General features: G+C 35.8%; 3 protein-coding genes across 3 annotated transcripts; 1 reads left to right on the top strand and 2 right to left on the bottom strand.

Annotated features, from left to right (window-relative positions):
• Window positions 1-2,975: 2,975 nt before the first annotated feature.
• LOC147535918 (protein SEED AND ROOT HAIR PROTECTIVE PROTEIN-like) lies at window positions 2,976-4,263 on the bottom strand. The gene is made up of 3 exons (XM_086642246.1): window positions 3,883-4,263; window positions 3,206-3,514; window positions 2,976-3,119 (listed from the first exon to the last, which is right to left on the bottom strand). The coding sequence occupies exons 1-3, from the start codon at window positions 4,190-4,192 to the stop codon at window positions 3,106-3,108; spliced, it is 633 nt and encodes a 210-aa protein (XP_086498372.1). The 5' UTR covers window positions 4,193-4,263; the 3' UTR covers window positions 2,976-3,105.
• Window positions 4,264-10,591: 6,328 nt separating this feature from the next.
• On the bottom strand, window positions 10,592-11,842 carry LOC147535917 (uncharacterized). The gene has a single exon (XM_086640053.1). The coding sequence runs from the start codon at window positions 11,840-11,842 to the stop codon at window positions 10,592-10,594; it is 1,251 nt and encodes a 416-aa protein (XP_086496179.1).
• Window positions 11,843-16,205: 4,363 nt separating this feature from the next.
• On the top strand, window positions 16,206-16,799 carry LOC147535916 (uncharacterized). The gene has a single exon (XM_086640052.1). The coding sequence runs from the start codon at window positions 16,206-16,208 to the stop codon at window positions 16,797-16,799; it is 594 nt and encodes a 197-aa protein (XP_086496178.1).
• Window positions 16,800-20,471: the final 3,672 nt, after the last annotated feature.

Below are 20,471 nucleotides of genomic sequence, written 5' to 3'. Positions count from 1 at the left end.
ACCCATCAAGTATCTCAAGATCACCACCCTTAATGAATCGGTATATTTTCATTCCTTATACTTTCGTTTTTATCGTTCAACTATACCGTACATTTTCACGTTTCTTATCCGTTACTCCGTTCCCTCTTCGTTGGATAGTTTACTGAACATTCTAAAGTTCCCGACATTCTCTTATGCAGAATGAATAGAGAAGAAATGTCGTCCCAGTCAAATGATGAGTCCATTCGTGAACCAGAACGTCAATTCTTCAGTCTCCACCCATCAAGTATCTCAAGATCACCACCCTTAATGAATCGGTATATTTTCATTCCTTATACTTTCGTTTTTATTGTTCAACTATACTGTACATTTTCACGTTTCTTATCCGTTATCCCGTTCCCTCGTTTTTGGATAGTTTACGGATCATTCTAAAGTTCCCGACATTCTCTTATGCAGAATGAACAGAGAAGAAATGTCGTCCCAGTCTAATGAAGAGTCCATTCGTGAACCAGAACGTCAATTATTCAGTCTCCACCCATCAAGTATCTCAAGATCACTACGCATAATGAATCGGTATATTTTCATTCCTTATACTTTCGTTTTTATTGTTAAACTAAAGTGTACATTTTTACGTTCCTTATCCGATAGTTAGTTCCCTCGTGTTTTGATAGTTTACAGAACATGCTAAAGTTCCCGACCCTCTCTTATGCAGAATGAGCAGAGAAGAAATGGCGTCCCAGTCAAATGAAGATTCCATTCGTGAAGCAGATCGTGAATTCTGCAGTCCCTACCCATCAAGTACTTCAAGATCACCACCCTTAATGAATAGGTATATTTATTAGTCAGTATGTAATTCCAGTTGTGCTTTATAGTTCCTACGTAGTTATACAAGGTGTGTTGTACTTGGTCAGTTTTCTGTACATGTGTCCTTCACCTCTGTACATGTTCCTTCACCTCTTCACCTTATTTCTGTAATTATTCAGGTTTGAACTTGAATTCTTCCCTTCGAATGCTTCAAATTTGTCAAGATCATCACCGTCAATGAGTACAGAAGCAATGAATCGGTACATTTTCATTCCTTATATTTTCAATTATATTGGTCAAGTGTACTGTACAAATTTAACTCCCTGATCCGTTCGCCTGTTTTCTTGTCGTTTGATAGTTGACGGTACATTATTCAGTTCCCTATTCCTGTATATCTATATATTTCTTTAACTTACGCAGGTTGGAAGAAATCAATATGCTATGCTTTGTGTTTTTTGGAAGAAATCAATTTACAGTAAATTATAAAACTTTTAGTGCATTATGTAATGTATAGTGTACAGTATGCTATGCTTTGCTTGTTTTGAAACATATCAATTTACAGTAAACTATAAAACTGACAGTGCATTATGTAATGTCTACTGTACAGTAAGGTATGCTTTGTCTGTTTTGGAACAAATAAACGTAGAGTAAACTATAAAACTGACAGTAAACTATCTATTAACAGTAATCTATAAAACGGACGTTATAAAACTGACAGTGATCTTGACCAAAGCTTTGTGCATGGGAACTAAAAAGTTTCTAGACATCTGGATCATGTACATGAAACTAAAAAAAGGTAGGATGGTAACAGTAAAATACTTCAAAGCTTTGTGAAAAAGTAAAACGAATTTGTGCATGGAAACTAAAAAGTTTCTAGATCACTGGATCGTGTACATGTAATTAAAAAGAGTGTGGACTTTTGTACCTTCGTCTTCCCCCTCGGACTACTCCTAGTGGGTTGCTTTTCTTTCATCTTATTTTGTTTCACGGATCTCGACCTTGTCGTCGCTGGCTCTGTAGCGATTTTTTTTTGTGAGGTTGTTTTAGTGCTTTTCTTCACCATCTGCAAACAGTAATCCAAGTTAAATTTGTAACAGATTTCGAAGGAATATTTAGGGTTTTTCGTCAGATTTAGGGTTTTTCTTTAGATTTAGGGTTTTTCCCTCAAAAATCCTAAATCTTTTTGTTAAAGAAAACTTACCTTTTATGAAGAACAACTTCAGAGTTTTTCTTTCACTGATCTTGCACTAACGAAATGAAGAACAACTTGAGAGTTTTGAACTAGTTTTTAGAGAGAGAGAGTGAGCGGTTTTCTATTTCGTTAATGGTGGACGAAGAATCAGGAGTAATGGAGTAATGGAGAGAGAGAGAGATAGAGCGGTTTCCCAAACTGAAAAGCGTGGGCTCGAGGTAATGGGGAAGTGACGTTGGCGTGGAGCAGTCATTCCCAACCTGACTGGACGTCAGATTTTGTCCCAAAAGTTGGTCAATTTCGCGGTTTTTTTTAATGGCAAATCCGTAATATCATAGAAATCGAAGGTCAAGCAGTTTTCCAGTTTCAAGGGCCTGACACTTTGGACCTGATCCTTAATTCCGGACTGCCTTGGGCCCGGTCCTTATTCTTCCCCTCATTTTGGGCCGTTTGCCCAAGGCCTCTTCCATTAATGATATAATTTGGAACTTCAATTTATGAAATTTATTATTTATTTATCTTTCATATATACTATGTTTTTCTAATTGGGATGAATATTAGTTTATAAAATTTTGACGATACTTGTTACTTTCTAGATTCTGATATCAGTAACAGTGTTAGGATGATTTTAGGTTTTTCCCACCGCGTCAAAAGCTAACTCAAGAAGTGAGGCATTCATTACACTTATAAATTGACTACATGCCCTTTCTGCAACCAATACGGATTGTCCTCAAAAGTGTGTGCCCGTACACTCAAATTTCAAAACTTTGTCGATTAGTCTAGGTACACCATAAGACTTAGCCTGCAGGAGCTCCTCTCACACGGAGCTCATGTGTGGGAGTCTTGTCCATATCGGTTTATATTATCGGGTCCTACTTATTAGTAATCCTCAACACTTGGTCGCACTACCTTAACCATTCACCTTTTGCCATAGGTCCATAGTGTCAACATTGTCCGGAATCTTTCAGCGATGTTTTTTGGCCTTGTATCGAAAATCTAATTTTAGTTTATTATAGAATTTGATTTTATTGATGGTCGATGAATGAAAGCAAATAACAAACGGGAAAATGAAAAAAAAATGTAAAATTAGATCTCAACACACAAGAAATCAACTTAGAAAACAACAAGCTTTACTCTCTTCGATCTCAAGATCTTCCACCAAGCCTACATATGACTTTCATCGAATACAGCTTTCCACAGAATTCTATATGTCTCAATAGGCCGGCTTACCTGCCTGTCCTGGAGTGTAGAAGAAAGGACCAACAGAGTACAAATTCAAATTCTTCTCAGGGAGGAAATGATAGGTGGAGCCGAGAAGAGCACCGAGGAGACCATGGTTGATATCAGAAGGAACCTTGCAAGTTACCAATGGAGAAAACTCAAGCAAAACTCTGCAATCTTTGAGTGTGTATTCAGTTGATGAAGGCAAAAGAGTGAAGAAGTAACCCTTTTTGTTTGTTGGGCTACTCAAGGTTGAGAATGGGGCTGACTCATATCCATGTTTGTATACTGCCAAACATGTCACCTTTACCTTGGCTCCTGCACAAAACCAACATGTACATAAGACAATTAGTAAGTTTATTTAGGGTTTAACTTTCTCCAAATTTTGTGGGGGGTTTTTGGAGTTTTTAAGGTGTAATGGGAGGATTGATCCATCACCTACGTCTGAAACTCGGCCTCTAGTTGTAGGTCCCACACACCTAACATGCTACCAAGTAGGGCCAGAAAAACTGTCTGCGAGTCCCGTGACGCAAAGGTGACCGTCCGGATCACCAAGGGCCCCCGGGCAAAATGCCCGTCACAACGGGTTGTAGCAAGCGGAACTTGGCCATAGGCCCGCACACTTTAAAATGCTAATAATTAACTGCAAATCGAGATAACAGTAAATGAAAAGATTTGCAAATTACCTTCAATGGGGATGAGCTTAGTGCCAGGGGTTTTACAATAAACAACACCTTGAATTGCAATATGAGGAGTTGAAACAATTGGCTTTTCAACTTGGGGTTTGGTTGGAACATAAGTGGAAGGTGTGTGTTTATGCAATTTTGGTAAGTAAAATGAAGTTTTGAAACCAACATTAGGCTTTTGATCAACTTCTGGTTTTGGGTTTTGGGGAGAGTAATTAGGTTGACCAGGAACAAAATAAGCAGATGGAGTTATTGCCAAAGCAAGAAATGCTAGAGACAAGACACATAAGAAGTTGGTCATGGCTGCCATGATTGAATGAATTGTCAAGATTGGATATCGGCTTACGAATTATGAAAACGAAGAAGAAGACCTAATTCAATGAAGTGATATGAAGGTATGTATGGGTCTTTATAGTGAAGTTGAGATGGACTTTGTGCTCCATAAAAGAAATCATTAAGACAACTGTTGGTTAAATTTTCTATACATCAATGAGTAGAGAAACATTAGATTCGATTGACTTTTCGTGAGAGTACTTAAGAGATTGTGTTATTACTCTGACAAGTCACTTAACGATATTCCTTTTTTTTTCAATCTAACACTGTAGCACGTATCTTTTTCCACTGCGTGATGGAAAATGTACAACAATTAACCTATCAAGCGAGGTAGTCGCCTGATACCATATTAAGTTTGTAAACTAAAAACAATTAATAGACAATAAATGACCGTGAAACCCATACATACAATGTTTTCTATATAAGAATTGACTTTTTTTCCATGTGAAATGACTCAAAACCTAATTCGAAGTACTTCGATAATTTAGTTATATAGTCTTTATACATTCGAAACATCCATGCTATTTAATTGACTTTCTACCTAACATTAGATTATTTAGACCTATGAAAGTTTCAAATAAACTATAGTCAGTTTATGAAATTGGACCCACTCGCCACTCGATCCTCTTGCTTTCGAATAATTTTCTTTTAATATCGATATAGGGTGAGGAGAGCACCTTTACATGTACGTGCATGCACGATTGTTAATACAAATTTTGTCGAAGAAGAGACAAGTAGGATCTTTCAAGAAAAAAAGACAAGTAGGGTTAAGGTTACAGTTTGGTTACAACATGATAAAACAAAGAACTTTTCATACACCCAAGATATATTCTTCTCGATATTGGACCTCGTGGTAGCTAAATATCAAGTCTAAATGTTCCGGTTGGAGAAACAATAATATGGGTGTTAATAGGTTAGTTTCGGTTCGAGTATCTCACCAGCCGTAACTAAAACTTATCACAAAATTATTTGTGTATTGGATACTCGGTGCCCTGTGGTGGGGGGTGCGGGCCGTTCACCCGCACAGGCCCCCCCCCCCCACCACAAGGGGCCTATTGTTAGAAATTTTTGATATACAACAAAAATTTGAGACTTGAAGTCTTCAACTAACTTTTTTTTGGATTCATATTGACATCTAACTCGTTGTCTATCATTCTATGAAATAACAAAGACAAAAAATACGTAAATTTTCAAACCAAAGTACACCCAGAGTCATGGTTGAACCGATACATTGACCTACCAACTACGTAAAAGGTCCATATTCGGGCCTATGGAATAATAACACTGGACCTTAAACATCAATCCCAAATCAGTTTAGGGCATTGTCTAGCTATGAATTGGTGAGTAGAAATTTGGTCTTAATTCGTTCTTCTCACCACCACAACCTTCATCATCTCTGAAGCTTTGACAAACTTGTGACCTATTATAACATCTGGTCCCCATATTTGTTTAATGTTTCAATTTGACCCCTGGAACTATGATTTCGTTAGTCAAATCGAAACTTGGATGGATTTTGTGAATTTGATTTTTCATCTATTAGCGATGAGAAAGAATTTAAGAGATAAAATAAGGATTTTTGAGTTTAAGGTCCAAAAATAAGGGGGGTAATTAATCATATATCCACTCCTAAATCAATAAATAAAATAAAACCAAAATAAATCAAAAATGTAAAATAAGTCCAAAAATTCACTATTTGGTGGGCCCCATGCATCAATCCTTTAATTTTCTCTCATTTTTGCCCTTTCATAGATATTTTTTAACCATTGGTAAACCAAAGGTTTGTGATGGTTGAGTTAATACAATTGTTCTTTCCATAAATTTTATGAAAGAATATTTATGGTGGATATTTAATGTTAATCTTTATTTCCAAAACTTATATTTTTCTAAAGTAACCTACCAAATCAATGGATATTTACCTAAAATTAGTTTCTCTCTCCCAAAAATCAGTTTCTCTTTCTGTAATTATATGTTCTTTGAGTTCAAGAAAATATATTATTTCCAAAACTGATATTTGTCTAAATTAACCTACCAATTCAATGGATATTTACCTAAAACGAGATGCTCTCTTCCAAGAACGATTTTCTCTCTCTGTAACTCTATGTTCTTTGAACTTCAAGAAAGTATGAATTTGTGATTTACTTTTTATTTCTACCTCGATCCAATTAGACATCTACAAATTCGTGTGTGAGGTTAAAAAGCAAACTATTTTTCTAGCATCTTACTGATTCTACTAGCATATTTTACATTCTACTAGCATCTGATAATTGAATTTGATAAAGTAGTTTAAAAAGCAAATACTATTTCGTTAACATCTTATTGATTCTAATAGCAATTTTTACATTCTATTAGCATCTGTTGAATGAATATGAATACAGTAATTTAAAAAGCAAGAATATTTTGCTAGCATCTTATGAATTTGTTACAGTAGGTTAACAAATACTTTTTCTAAAGTAACCTACCAAATCAATGGATATTTACCTAAAATTAGTTTCTCTCTCCCAAAAATGAGTTTCTCTTTCTGTAATTATATGTTCTTTGAGTTCAAGAAAATATATTATTTCCAAAACTGATATTTGTCTAAATTAACCTACCAATTCGATGGATATTTACCTAAAACGAGATGCTCTCTCCCAAAAACGATTTTCTCTCTCTGTAACTCTATGTTCTTTGAATTTCAAGAAAGTATGAATTTGTGATTTGCTTTTTATTTCTACCTCGATCCAATTAGACATCTACAAATTCGTTTGTGAGGTTAAAAAGCAAACTATTTTGCTAGCATCTTACTGATTCTACTAGCATATTTTACATTCTACTAGCATCTGATAATTGAATTTGATAAAGTAGTTTAAAAAGCAAATACTATTTCGCTAACATCTTATTGATTCTCATAGCAATTTTTACATTCTATTAGCATCTGTTGAATGAATATGAATACAGTAGTTTAAAAAGCAAGAATATTTTGCTAGCATCTTATGAATTTGTTACAGTAGGTTAACAAATACTTTTTAGTAATTAAAATATATTATGTGAAATTGTTTTTGTTATATTTTCAGTATTTTACTAGCATTTTCTTGATTTTGTTACCATCTGAGATGAATTTGTTACAATAGGTCGATTCTAATAAAATTCTATGCTGGTAGAATATTATCGAGTCCAATAACATTTTTAACGTTTGTTTTTTCTTACTCTTCACTACTGTAGATGATGAATGAAACCAGCAATCGATTCTCTCTCTCTCCCACTCGATGCTTTTGCCTTTTTCACTCGGTTTGATTTCGGCGTCAATGATGAATGAAATCAAAACCTAGTTCGTATATTAGAAAGTGACGATGCTCTCTCTCTCTCTCTTCGATTTGATTTTGACCAATTCTAATATAAATATAAAATAAAGTATTCTGCTAAACGAAAAAGGAAACTATTTTTCCGGAAGGAAAGTTTATTTTTAAGGAAATCATTTAATGAATCTCTAAATATTATGGTATATTTTATTTTAGGTTATTTTTTTTTAACTTAGGATAGGTTAGGTAGTAAAAAGGAATGAGAGGATAGACATGTAATTTACTTTGAGTGGATTTATTTTCTATTTCAGATTATCTTTGGTCTCTAGACTCATTGATCATGCGATTTTGGACTTAAAACACATCCCCCGATAAAATAATGAAAATATTCCCTCCTGAAATAAATAGGAAAAGAAATATTTCATATTTTATTTTATTTTTATGAAAGGAAGAAATATTTCATATATTAGTAATGAATTGTATATTGAAAATCTCATTTAATATGGAGATATTTACTAACATTTGATACCATCCATATATACCATGCCCAACATCAGTATAAAACATCAATCAACCAACATTGGAGAAGCCAACAACATTCTCTTTACCCAAAGAAGTCCTAACAAAACATCAAAGATGGCTCACACATGTGATGGTCCTCCATGTGATGGTATCTCTCTCCATTTTTGTGTTAGTAAAATTTTTTTTTTTTTTTTGAGTTGTTCAGCGTGTCTCGAACCTTTGACCTTTAAGATGTAAGATTATAACTCTTACCACTCCAACCAAGGGTTGTTGGCATGTTTGTAAATCTTAAAGTAAAATTTTGTGTTTTGCAGGAAAGGCGAGATGGCCGGAGTTATTGGGTAAAAAACAGGATGAAGCGATAGCAACAATTCATAAAGACAATCCAATTGTACAAGTATTTATATTAGTCCCTGGAATGCAACCTACTGGGGATAACTGTTGCAACCGCGTTTGGCTCTATGTTGATAAAAGGGGTGGTACCGTTACTCGAGTTCCTGTCATCGGATGAGCAAATTTTTGGACAACATCTTCCACTTAGCTATCATAAAATAAACATGTTTTCTCTCATAGATAGTAATTTCGAGAACCGAGAAATAAATCCTAACTTGTGATATTCAATGGTTTGTTTGTTGCTTCCCTTCATATTGAAACTATTTTCACCCCTTCAATAACTTTTATTTGTTTACCTTTGAAGATGCATTATTTCTTTCTTTTCAAAGACCTCAATCCAAAATATGAGGAGTTAGATTCAAAATATGCTTACCTACTTTAGGTAGATTCACTGGCGTAGTTGAGATTTTTGAGGTCCTGTGAAAGACTGATTGAAACCCCGATAATCCTTTGATACCATATTAAGTTTGTGAATGCTTAACTAAAAAAGTATTGATAGTGAATGAATAAAAAATCCATACATATACAAATATTTTCTATGTAACAATTGACTTTTGTCTATGTGAAATTACTCTCTTCGAACCAAATTCGAAGTACTTCGTGCTATTTAGTTGACTTTCTATTTCGCACTAGGTCATTTAGACCTATCAAAATTTCAAACAAACTAATGTTAGATTATGAAACTGGATCCACCGGATTACTTTCAAATAATATTCTTTTTAATAGTGATGGAGTCACGAGAATGACCTTACATGTACGTGCACGCACGATTGTTAATATAGATATTAGGGAAGACGGGGAAAGTAGGGTTAGGGTTTGTTACAGACCGCTAGAATTGGATATATTAACCTGATAGTATTTATTATATCGGGTACTAAATTTTTGGTGGGTATGAAATGAGGACCCCAAAACTTGTGTTGACGGCCGGCTTGAACGCTATGTAACTGGATGCCTATGGAGACTCGAGTATTGACACTCCTAAATAATTTTGATTTGTTAGAAACCCGTAACTCTAATACTAACCCTAACCCACTACATTGTCTTCAAGGGGAAATCAATTTAAAACGAACCAAGTTGTAGTTCTAACAAAAAAGAAAAATAAAGTTGTAATTTTACTTGCCATCACATTGTCAGGTCTTGTTAGTGTGAGACATTTAAGAGCACCTACAGTGTTGCGATACAAGTGAACACCTTCAAAGAAATCACCTAGGGTTGCAATGGGTTTACAACCCATTATGTTTGTTTTGTGCAGGAGATCCAATGTATACTTTGTTTGAGTCCATAGCATATTCTTGTGAGATGCAGAGAGTTCGGCTTCAATACCAAGGAAGAAGTGGTCACAAAAAGAGGTGTGTGTTTGGCTTTTTGCCAAATGTTGGTAATGAGTTTCTTCCACTTGTAGGTCTTGACTACATTATCATTTTCCTCAAGCATTTATCAATACTTTTTTCTTAAATACAGGGAGAAGAGGTGGATTATAGAGGGGTGCTACATCGTGATGGCTCTGTTCATATGTCCGTGTCCTTGGATCAGTTGAATGTCCGTCTTACTTATATTTTTTGACACGCTACTTAAACTATTTTCTTTTTAATCTTTTTGGCATGTGAAAGTGTTAAGGTTCTTGATAACCGTCCACCGTCTAGGTAGTATTTGGTTTTTTCATAACTTATTTTTCTGTGTTGGTCCTTAATCTCAACATAAAAGTGAATACGAGAACAAAAGTGAACATTTAGTCTAGTTAGGTTCTAAGAGCATGTCCAACCCCAGCCGGGCTGAGGCCATAAATTCAAATTTATGGCCTCAGCCCCCCGCTCCAAGCCCAGCCGCTTGGAGCGGAGGCTGGGGCTCGGTGCTCAGTCGCCCCTAACATTAGGGGCGACTGAACACCGACCCCAAGTGACCGTTGGGGCCCCAACGGTCACTTGGGGGGACAGATCTGGCCGTTGGTTTATCCAACGGCAAGATCTACCTTTTTTTAAAAAAAAAATAAAATAAACTAAAAACATTAAATAATTAAAATAAAATTTAAAAAAAGCTAAAAAATAACAAAAATCAAAACAACTTTTAATAATGAAATTATATTAATACAAACCGACTTTTGCATTAATAATCCGACGATCCAAAACACAAAACTAATAATCCGACGATAGAAAACACATTACTAATAATCCAACGACCAAAAGTTATTCATTGTCATCGTTTGATCTCGTATTCCATAAGTGTTCGATAAGATCTGCCTTCAACCGAGAATGAGTATCTTGGCTTCTAATTCGACCTACACGTTCAAGCACTTCGTCCGATAAGTCTTCTCCACGCTCTATCGGACCCATTTCACATCCCTCAATATTGGTTGTAGCATTTGGACCTTCGTCTTCAACAATCATGTTATGCATTATGATACATGCCTTCATAATGTCACTCATGGTCTTTACGTCCCACCAACGTGACGGTCCCCGAATAATTCCCCAACGAGCTTGCAGTACACCAAAAGCTTGTTCAACGTCTTTTCGAACCGACTCTTGTCTTTTGGCATAATATGCTTCTTTTGGACCATGTGGATTAGCACTAACTAAAGTACCCCATGGAGGGTATATCCCATCAGCAAGATAATAACCCATATTATATTGTGTGCCATTAACTACATAATTAACTGGGGGACTCTCATTGCTTAACAGTTGATCAAAAACCGGTGAACGTTCAAGAACATTAATGTCATTGCAGGATCCGGGCATCCCAAAAAATGCATGCCATATATGGAGGTCTGACGATGCAACTGCTTCTAGGATGATAGTTGGGGCTTTGACATGGCCAGTGTAGGATCCGTGCCATGAGGCGGGACATTTACTCCATTCCCAATGCATATAATCAATACTCCCTAGCATTCCAGGAAATCCTTGCGATTCACCAAGTGCTAGGAGTCTAGATATATCTAACTCATTCGGATCTCTCAAGTATCTAGGGTCGAACACATGGATGACTCCGATTAGAAATTCTCTTAAAGATTCAATGACAGTAGACTTACCAATCCGACAATATTCGTCTTGTGAGTCGGCCGCACATCCATATGCAAGCATCCTCATTACAGCTGTTATTTTTTGATGAGGTGAGCATCCCTTTTGCCCAAATGCATCAACTCTTTCAGTAAATCTGGGGTTGTACCCCCCAACAGCATTGAGAATACGCAAAAATAAAGGACGATTCATCCTGTAGCGTTTGCGAAACAATGTGTCATCATAAGTTCGAGTTTCATTGAAATAGTCTCTCATGATGTTTTCATGACCGAGTTGTCTATTACGATCTATAGTTTGGTGACCAATAACAGAACCAACATGACGAGAACGTTTTCGTGTAGTGTTATTTTCCATTTCTTCTAACATTCTACGATCATCGTCATCTCTTTGTCGAGCCCATTCATCTTCTTCAAACATCAACATTAATAAAGTAAAATTGGAATTCATGGGATTCAAAGGATTTATGGGATTCATAATATTCATAGGATCCATGGTAGAGAAAGAAGATGAAGTTTGATGAGAAAGAAGAAGATGAAGTTTGTAGAGAAAGAAGAAGATGAAGTTTGATGAGTTTGTAGAGAAAGAGAGATGTATTTATAGAGAAATATGAGATATTTAATATGGTGGTTGGATAGTTAATAATATTTAATATGGTAGAAAAGAGGGAAATTCAAATTTCAAATTCAAATTTTCGGCCTCAAGAGAGGCTGGGGTTGGAGCTGAATTTTAGAGGCTGAGCTGAGGCCAATAATTTTAGGTGAAAAAGTGGTTTTTTCGGCCTAAGACAGGCTGGGATTGGACTTGCTCTAACAAACCACATCTTTTTTTTCTACTTCTAGGTTACTTTTTATGTCAATTTGTTATCTCTATTCATCTAAGTTCTCTTAATTCAGTTTTAACAACAAAAAAAAAATCTCCTAATTCCAAGCAACCTTTAAATGTTATTTTTTCTTCAATGAGTGCACTCTTTTATGGTGCATACCATATATGTTTAACCCTATTTGTGAAATCAAGAAAACACGGTATTGACCTACTTCTAATTGGGTTGGGGTGGGCGTTAAATACATGGAAGGGATTTCATTTGCAAGTAGGTCGACTTTCTGAGATTTCTTTTATCTTCAAGCTATCTTCAACTCTTCAAGCAAAGGAATGGTAAACATGGGCAAGGTAATGAGTCAGACTCTATTTACTTACATTTGTGCTGGATATTGTTGTTGGGGAGCTATAGTACAAAATCAATTTTTTTGTATTTTAGCTCTTGTTTTTTTATTTGAAATTAAATAGTGAGATATAGAAGGATAAGAAAAAACAATTCCAGAGTTTAAAAAGTTATAAGTAATTTTTTTTCTTTGTCCTCTTCTTTCTTGAAACCTTAAATATTTCAACAACAATACCTCTCTTTTCTTCTCTACAATCAAGTTATACAACACACATTACAATAAACAACTAGTTTATTAACTCTCACTTGCTTCTTCTATTAGATACTCACATTTACTATGATGTTGCTTTAATGGAGGAAGAAGATATGTTTCAATCCAACCAATAACTACCAACTAAATCAAACAGTGTTATTATAGATGAAGATATCTCTCAGGATGTAAGGATTCGCAATACAAAAAATTTCGGTTGAATTTCATTTCTCTTTCTTCCTTTTGACTTTCAAAATCTGCCCAAAAGAAAAAGCAAAATATTTATGTTCGTTCAAGAATTTCTATGGGGAAATTTTTGTAAAAATTTGATTTTGAAATTTAATGGATTAAAATTGTTCTTGAGATGGAAAGGGAAAAAAAGGTTTATTAGTAATTCTCTAATTTTAATTGATTTACTAATAAAAAAATAATTTAATATATGAACAATAAAAGTTTCTACATAACAAAATAAACATTTAACTAACATAATTTATATAAGTTATATTTGTTTCTACACAACAAAATAAATCTAACTAACATAATTTATGTAAGTATTATATCAGTTTCTACATAACAAAATAAACATCTAACATTCTAACTACATAATTTATACAAGTAATATCACATATATCATATATGTGATGTGCCACATGTCACATTCACATTTTGTCATACCACATAATCTCTCTCTCATCTTCTATATCATGTATCGTCAATTATCTTTCAACTTATCTACCAAGAGATCACCATCACATCCGAATTACTCTACTGATGATTTTTTTTTGCTTAGAGACTACTACTATGATTTTTTTTGCATTGGAGGTGCTCTAATTTTAGATATCCTTATCTTAAATTTGGTTTTGCAACAAAAAAACAATATCTTAAATTTAATAAAGAATTTTAACATATGTTGGGTGTTATTTTTTGATTTATGCAACAAATATGCCCACAGAAATGTCCATCTTAACTTAAATTACCATAAATTAGGTAAACATCCAAATTGCTTCCAAAAAATACATAACTCAAACTCTATAACTTGAGACAATTTGGTCTTCTCAGACCATTCGGACTATACTTTAGTCTCCTCTCAATACCTCTGATACACTATCTCCAACTCATTCCCTTACCTCCGATTCCAACTCTACTGATTCTATGACTCAGTCGTTTAATCTGAACTTCTATATGATTTGCCCTAGATTGTCCACTCAATTACGCTCGTAATTACCTAGCTAGTCTCTTCCCGTTATGTGTTAACCTAGTCGTTTACCTTGACTCAGACTTGGTCCTAGTTGATGATATAGGTAAACTCTTTGCCACCCACCTAAAGAAAAGCACCCATCAATCCTGGACATGTGTTTTGAAGAAACTTTCACTGCACAGATCATAAACATGCCATTATATAATAACCCTAAAACTTGAAATTACTACTTGCTTTAACACAATACAAAACACCTCAATTAATAATCGTAGAGGATTTTTGCTTAGAAACTACTACTACTAGTATGATTTTTTTCCTTCCCATTAGAAACTACAAATCGTAACAAAAAACAAAGAAAGACTAACTAGAGTAATTCTGATGTGATGGTGATCTCTTGGTAGATAAGTTGAAAGATAGTTAATGATACATGATTTAGAAGATGAGAGAGAGAGATTATGTGATATGTGATATGTGACATATGACATGTGACACATCACATATATGATATATGTGACATTACTTATATAAATTATGTAGCTAGATGTTTATTTTGTTATGTTGAAACTTTTATAGTTCATATATTAAATTTTATTTTTTTAGATTTATTACTAAATCAATTAAGCTCAGAGAATTACTCATAAATTTATTTTCTTTCCCTTTCCATCTCAAGAACAATTATAATCCATCAAATTTCAAAATGTTTTACAAAAATTTCCCCACATAAATTGGTGAACGAATATAAATATTTTGCTTTTCTTTTGGGTAAATTTTGAAAGTCAAAAAGAAGAAATAGAAATGAAATTTAACCGAAAATATTTGTATTTCGAATTTCCTTACATCTTGAGAGAGATCATCATCTATAATAACATTGTTTGATTGAGTTGGTGGTTGTTGCTTGGATTGAAACATATCTTCTTCCTCCATTAAAACAACATCATAAGTATCTTGAAACATAATAAATGTAAGTATCCAATAGAGGAAGAAAGTGAGAATTAATAAACTAGTTGTTTATTGATAATGCTTGTTGTGTAACTTGATTGTAGAGAGGAAAAAAGAGGTATTGTTGTTGGAATATTTATGTTTCAAGCAAGAACAGGACAAAAAAGAAAAACTAGTATTAACTTTTTAAATTCTGGAATTGTTTATTCTTATCCTTCTATATTTCACTATTTAATTTCAAATAAAAAAGTAACTCTTAATACCAATTTAGTATAAGGATCTCACCAAAAAATTTAGTATAAAGAACTAAAATACAAAAAAAATTGATTTTGTACCATTGCTCCCCAACAACAATACCCAACTTCCTTTACCAAACGCTTTAGGGAAGAAGGAAATAATGTTGTCTTCAATTTATTTCCTTTCCCTCACATTTTTCGAGAAAATGGGAGAACAAATAATCACACGACAACGATATAGAATGGGGTTTCATCTGGAATATCAATACAACACCACATATCAAACTTTTTCTCATGAAATGTTGCACTTATATCTCACCAGTCATATACAAAATTGGTAAATTCATTGATAATAATTATAATTGCAAGCACTGCTCTAAAACAGAAACAATGGAACAAACGTTTCTACATTGCTCCTGTGTCAGAAATATATGGTTCAACTTCGACATTAAATCGAACAATATTGTTAAGGTATATCACCGGGCCTTAGCCCGACCAACCGACGCATGCAAAGCATGCAAGCCCGACCGACTCAAGCAAGCCCGAAAGAGCCAAAACGGCTAGGGTTTAATACATAGAAAGTTGTTATTTTATGTAATATCCTTGTATACAGAAGTTTTCCAATTTCCTAGATTACTGCTATATGTAACTTACATGTAAACCTATAAATACTCATGTAAACCTACACAGAGAATTATTTCTCCCATCTCTCCCTTTCTCTCCCACACGATTTTTCTCCCTCTATCTCTGTGTTCAGTTAGTTATTGTCTTCTATTATCAAGAGGTGACTTACCTCTTCACATGGTATAAGAGCCACTTCAATATTTTTTTCTTCATAATTCAATTTCTTTCATCATGACTACTGATGTCGATTCTGAAGATTATACTCCTCATTCTCCACCTAATCCGGTGTTTGATGTCCATCACTCTGATTCACCAACTACTATTCTCATCACTCTATTATTAACTGGAGATAACTATGCCTCCTGGTCAAGAGCTCGAAGATGGCTCTACGAGCTAAAGATAAATTCGGGTTTGTAGACGATTCTATTTCCAAACCCACTTCTCCAACTCAGTTACACTCACGGGGAAGGTGTAATGATCTTGTCAGTAGTTGGATCATCAATTCTATTGCTTCGGGTTTTCGGTCTTCCGTTTTATACGATGATAATGCCGCTGATATTTGGCGTAATCTATATGATAGGTTTTTTCGAACCAATGCTTCGAAAATTTATCAATTAAAACGGGTAATTACTTCCTTCAAACAAGAAGGACATGATGTTTCTTCATATTTCACTCAACTTAAATCTCTTCAAGATGAGTTACAATCTCTTTTAGTTGTTGATCCATATATTTGTGGTCAAGGGAAATCATTACTTGATCTTTCTAATCAAGAACGTGTCATGGAATTTCTTCAAGGACTTCAGGATCGCTTTTCGGAAATTCGAAGTCAAGTTCTATTAATGGATCATTTTCCTTCAATTTTTAAGATTCACTCACTTGTTAAGAAAGAGGAAAAATATCATGGCCGCTACTTCCAATCCACAGGAGGCCGCTACTTCCAATCCACAGGAGGCCGCTACTCTTGCCACTTCTAATGATCAACGTCCCTTTCGTATGGAGAAACTGAATAGTCAACGTCCGAAATGACCGCGTCCTTTTTGTGATTATTGCCAACAACACGGTCACGTTAGGGCCACTTGCTTCCAACTTCACGGTTACCCGAATCGGCAAGGTCAAATGGGCCGTCCCCGACCGAACTGACCATCGAGTCAACTTGCCGCCTACGTCTCCACTGCCACCGAAACCCAAAATAACATAGAGGTGCCTCTAGCAACAAGATTATCTAATGAGTAATATTGTGGCCTTCTGTCTCTTCTTGACCAACAATGAAATTCTATAATCACCCTCCACACCGCGCCTAGTCAAACTGAACCCGGCGTTCAATCTCCCGGGTTCGATCAATAATCTCTAAGGTATTTCTTTTCAATCTCCTCCTTGGGTTACCGATTTTGGCGCCGCCCCACACATTTGTTGTCACTTATCTCGCTTCTCCTATTATACTAATACCCCATCCAATTATTTTGTCCGTCTTCCGGATGGTTCTCGCATTAAAGTTAGTCGTATTGGAACGTTTGTTTTCAATAAACAATTTCTACTTCATAATGTTTTACACATTCCATAATTTAAAATCAATTTAATTTCTATTTCTCAAATCACTAATTCTCTTCGATGTTTAGTAACATTCGATTCCGCTTCTTGTGTTTTTCAAGACAAATTGACGAAAGCGGCGATTGGACTTGGTGATCTCCATGATGGTCTTTATTTTCTTTGCGGATCTTAGGATTTGTTCGTTTTCAATTTTTAATACTAGTCTCAATAATAAAGATGTTTCCGATATATGGCATTGCGCCTCGGACATCCTTCTTTTACTACTTTTAAGTATTTAGTTTCAAGAATTCCATGTATGAAGTTAGTTTCAATTAATAAAATTCGGTGCGAAATTTGCCCCTTGTCCAAATTTACACGTTTACCTTTTAATACTAGTCCAGATTTACACGTTTACCTTTTACATTAAGTCATACTTCTTCTTATCGTTCTTTAGAACCTATTCATGCCGATTTATGGGGACCTTTTTCTGTTCCCTCACATTCCGGTTGTCGTTATTTCTTAACTTTGGTAGACGATTTTACTCGTTGTACTTGGATCTTTTTAATGTCAAACAAATCTAACACCTTCGGATTAATCAAAAAAATTTCACGATATGTGTCAAATCAATACAATTCGTCCATCTCTCACTTGCAATCCGGACAAGGAACGATTCCTGTTCCAACGATATCCAATCTTAGTTCCGCAAAAAGGGTATCGTTCATCAAACCAGTTGTCCTCATACTCCTCAACAGAATGGAATCGTCGAAAGAAAACATCGACACATTCTAGAGGTAGCACGTTCTCAACGCCTTCAGGTTCATCTTCCACTTTTCTTTTGGGGTGAGTGTGTTCTAACGACAGTTTATCTAATTAATAAATTGCCCACACCCACATTAAAGGGTCTTTCTCCTCATAAAAAATTATTGGGATCTCCTCCAAAGTTCGATCATCTTCGAGTCTTTGCTTGTCTATGTTATACTCGACGACCATCGGTCAAAACAAAATTAGCTTCTCGCGCTTCTTTGAGAATTGTTACCTGCTACCCTCACAATCAAAAGGGCTATCGTGTTTTTGACTTAGCCTCTCGTAAGATAATCACATCTCGTGATGTCCTCTTTCACGAAGATAAATTTCCAATGTTGACTCCACATCCAGTTCCTCCGCCCCCTCCTTCACGGCCGATGGTCTTCATCTCGGATGATGGCACATTCGTTTTTCCCACCGGCTCATCTCTACCTCTTCATTCGGGTTCTCCTTCACCCTCCTACGACTGGACTGATGTACATATCGATACACCTTCACGGGGTTCAACACATCGTCCCTGCCGCTACAGGCACCTCGGGCCAACCTTCTTTCGTTCCCTCTACGAGCACCTCCAGGCAAAACCCTAATATGTCTACGAGCCCAACTCGTTCACCAATCGACCCCATTTCCACTTCTTTGGAGGCACCATCACCGGCTGAACCGACTTCATCTCTTCGGCCCGCACGCGTCCGCCGCCCACCGTCACATCTTGATGACTATATTTGTCACTCTTACCCGAATTCTAAAGCTTTATATCTTCTCACTGAGTATCTCGATTTTGAGACACTTTCCGACTCTCACAGGGTCTTTCTCAATTCGGTTATCACTACCGTTGAGCCTACTTCGTTTTCTCAGGTTGTTAAATCACCTCATTGGCGTGATGTAATGGAAAAAGAAATTGCTGCTTTAGAATCCAATAACACATGGACCATTACAGACCTTCCCTCGGGAAAGAGGGCTATCGGCTGTAAATGGGTATATAAAATCAAATTCAAAGTCGATGGCTCTATCGAACGATATAAAGCTCGTCTTGTAGTAAAGGGTTACACCCAAATCGAAGGTCTCGATTTCCATGACACCTTTGCTCCAGTCGCAAAGTTGGTAACAACCCGAGTCCTTCTTTCAATCGCGGTTGTTAAAGGTTGGTCTCTTCACCAACTTGACGTCAACAATGTCTTTCTACAAGGCGACCTCGATGAGGAGGTCTTCATGAAACTTCCTTCTGGTTTTTTCAAACAGGGGGAGTCTAAAGTTTTTCGTTTGCAAAAATCACTCTATGGTCTAAAACAGGCATCCCGTCAATGGTTCTCCAAATTTTCTTCTGTTTTAATCAAGGAAGGTTTCAAACAATCCCTTTCTGATAATTCATTATTCTCTCTCTGCACATCATCTATTCGTATATATGTCTTAGTTTACGTGGACGGCATTATCATCACCGGAAATGACGAATCAACAATTTCTAAACTTAAAATCATTCTCCACAACACCTTTTCTCTTAAGGATTTACGTCGTCTTCAATATTTCCTAGGGATTGAAGTTTCGCGATCATCCAAAGGTATCTTTCTTTGTCAACAAAAATACGTCCTGGACGTCATTAAAGACTCAGTCCTTTCCACTTGTCGTCCTTCTCCGTTTCCAATGGAACAAAAGTTCCGTCTCAGTCCTTCCGATGGTGATCCTCTTCAAGAACCCACCATTTACAAGCGCCTCATTGGCCTTCTTCTGTATCTTACCGTAACACGTCCTGATATCAATTACGCATTTAACAATCTTAGTCAATTTCTCCAGAAACCTAGCACCACTTACCTCGATGCTGCTCGTCGCGTTATGCGATATCTCAAAGGATCTATTGGTCATGGCCTCCTTCTATCTTCATCCAGTTCCCTACATATAACTGGATACTGTGACCCCGACTAGGCTGGATGCACCTCCACTCGTCGATCTACCACAGACTATTCTCTTTCATGGAAATCCAAGAAGCAACCTACAATTGCTAAATCATCTGCCGAGGCAGAATATCGTGCGCTAGCACATCTAACTAGCGAGCTTCAATGGTTAAAGTATCTACTTCAAGATTTTGATATCGACCACTCTTCTCTTATGACGGTTCACTGTGATAAAAAATCAGCTCTTCACATTATCGATAATCCAGTTTTTCATGAACGTACAAGCATATTGAGATTGATTGTCACTTCGTTCGAGAAAAAATTAAAGCAAAAATCATCGCTTCTCGTTTTACACCAACTTCTGAGCAACTAGCGGATATCTTTACAAAGCCACTTGGAGCGGATGCATTCAAGACGATTATTGGCAAG

This window comes from Eschscholzia californica, unplaced genomic scaffold, assembly GCF_041429995.1.
Source record: "Eschscholzia californica isolate CP2 unplaced genomic scaffold, dmEscCali1.0.p SCAF_5, whole genome shotgun sequence".
NCBI classification, from domain to species: domain Eukaryota; kingdom Viridiplantae; phylum Streptophyta; class Magnoliopsida; order Ranunculales; family Papaveraceae; genus Eschscholzia; species Eschscholzia californica.
The sequence above is the reverse complement of the archived record's forward strand: the minus strand, read 5'-3'. Positions and strand labels throughout refer to the sequence as shown.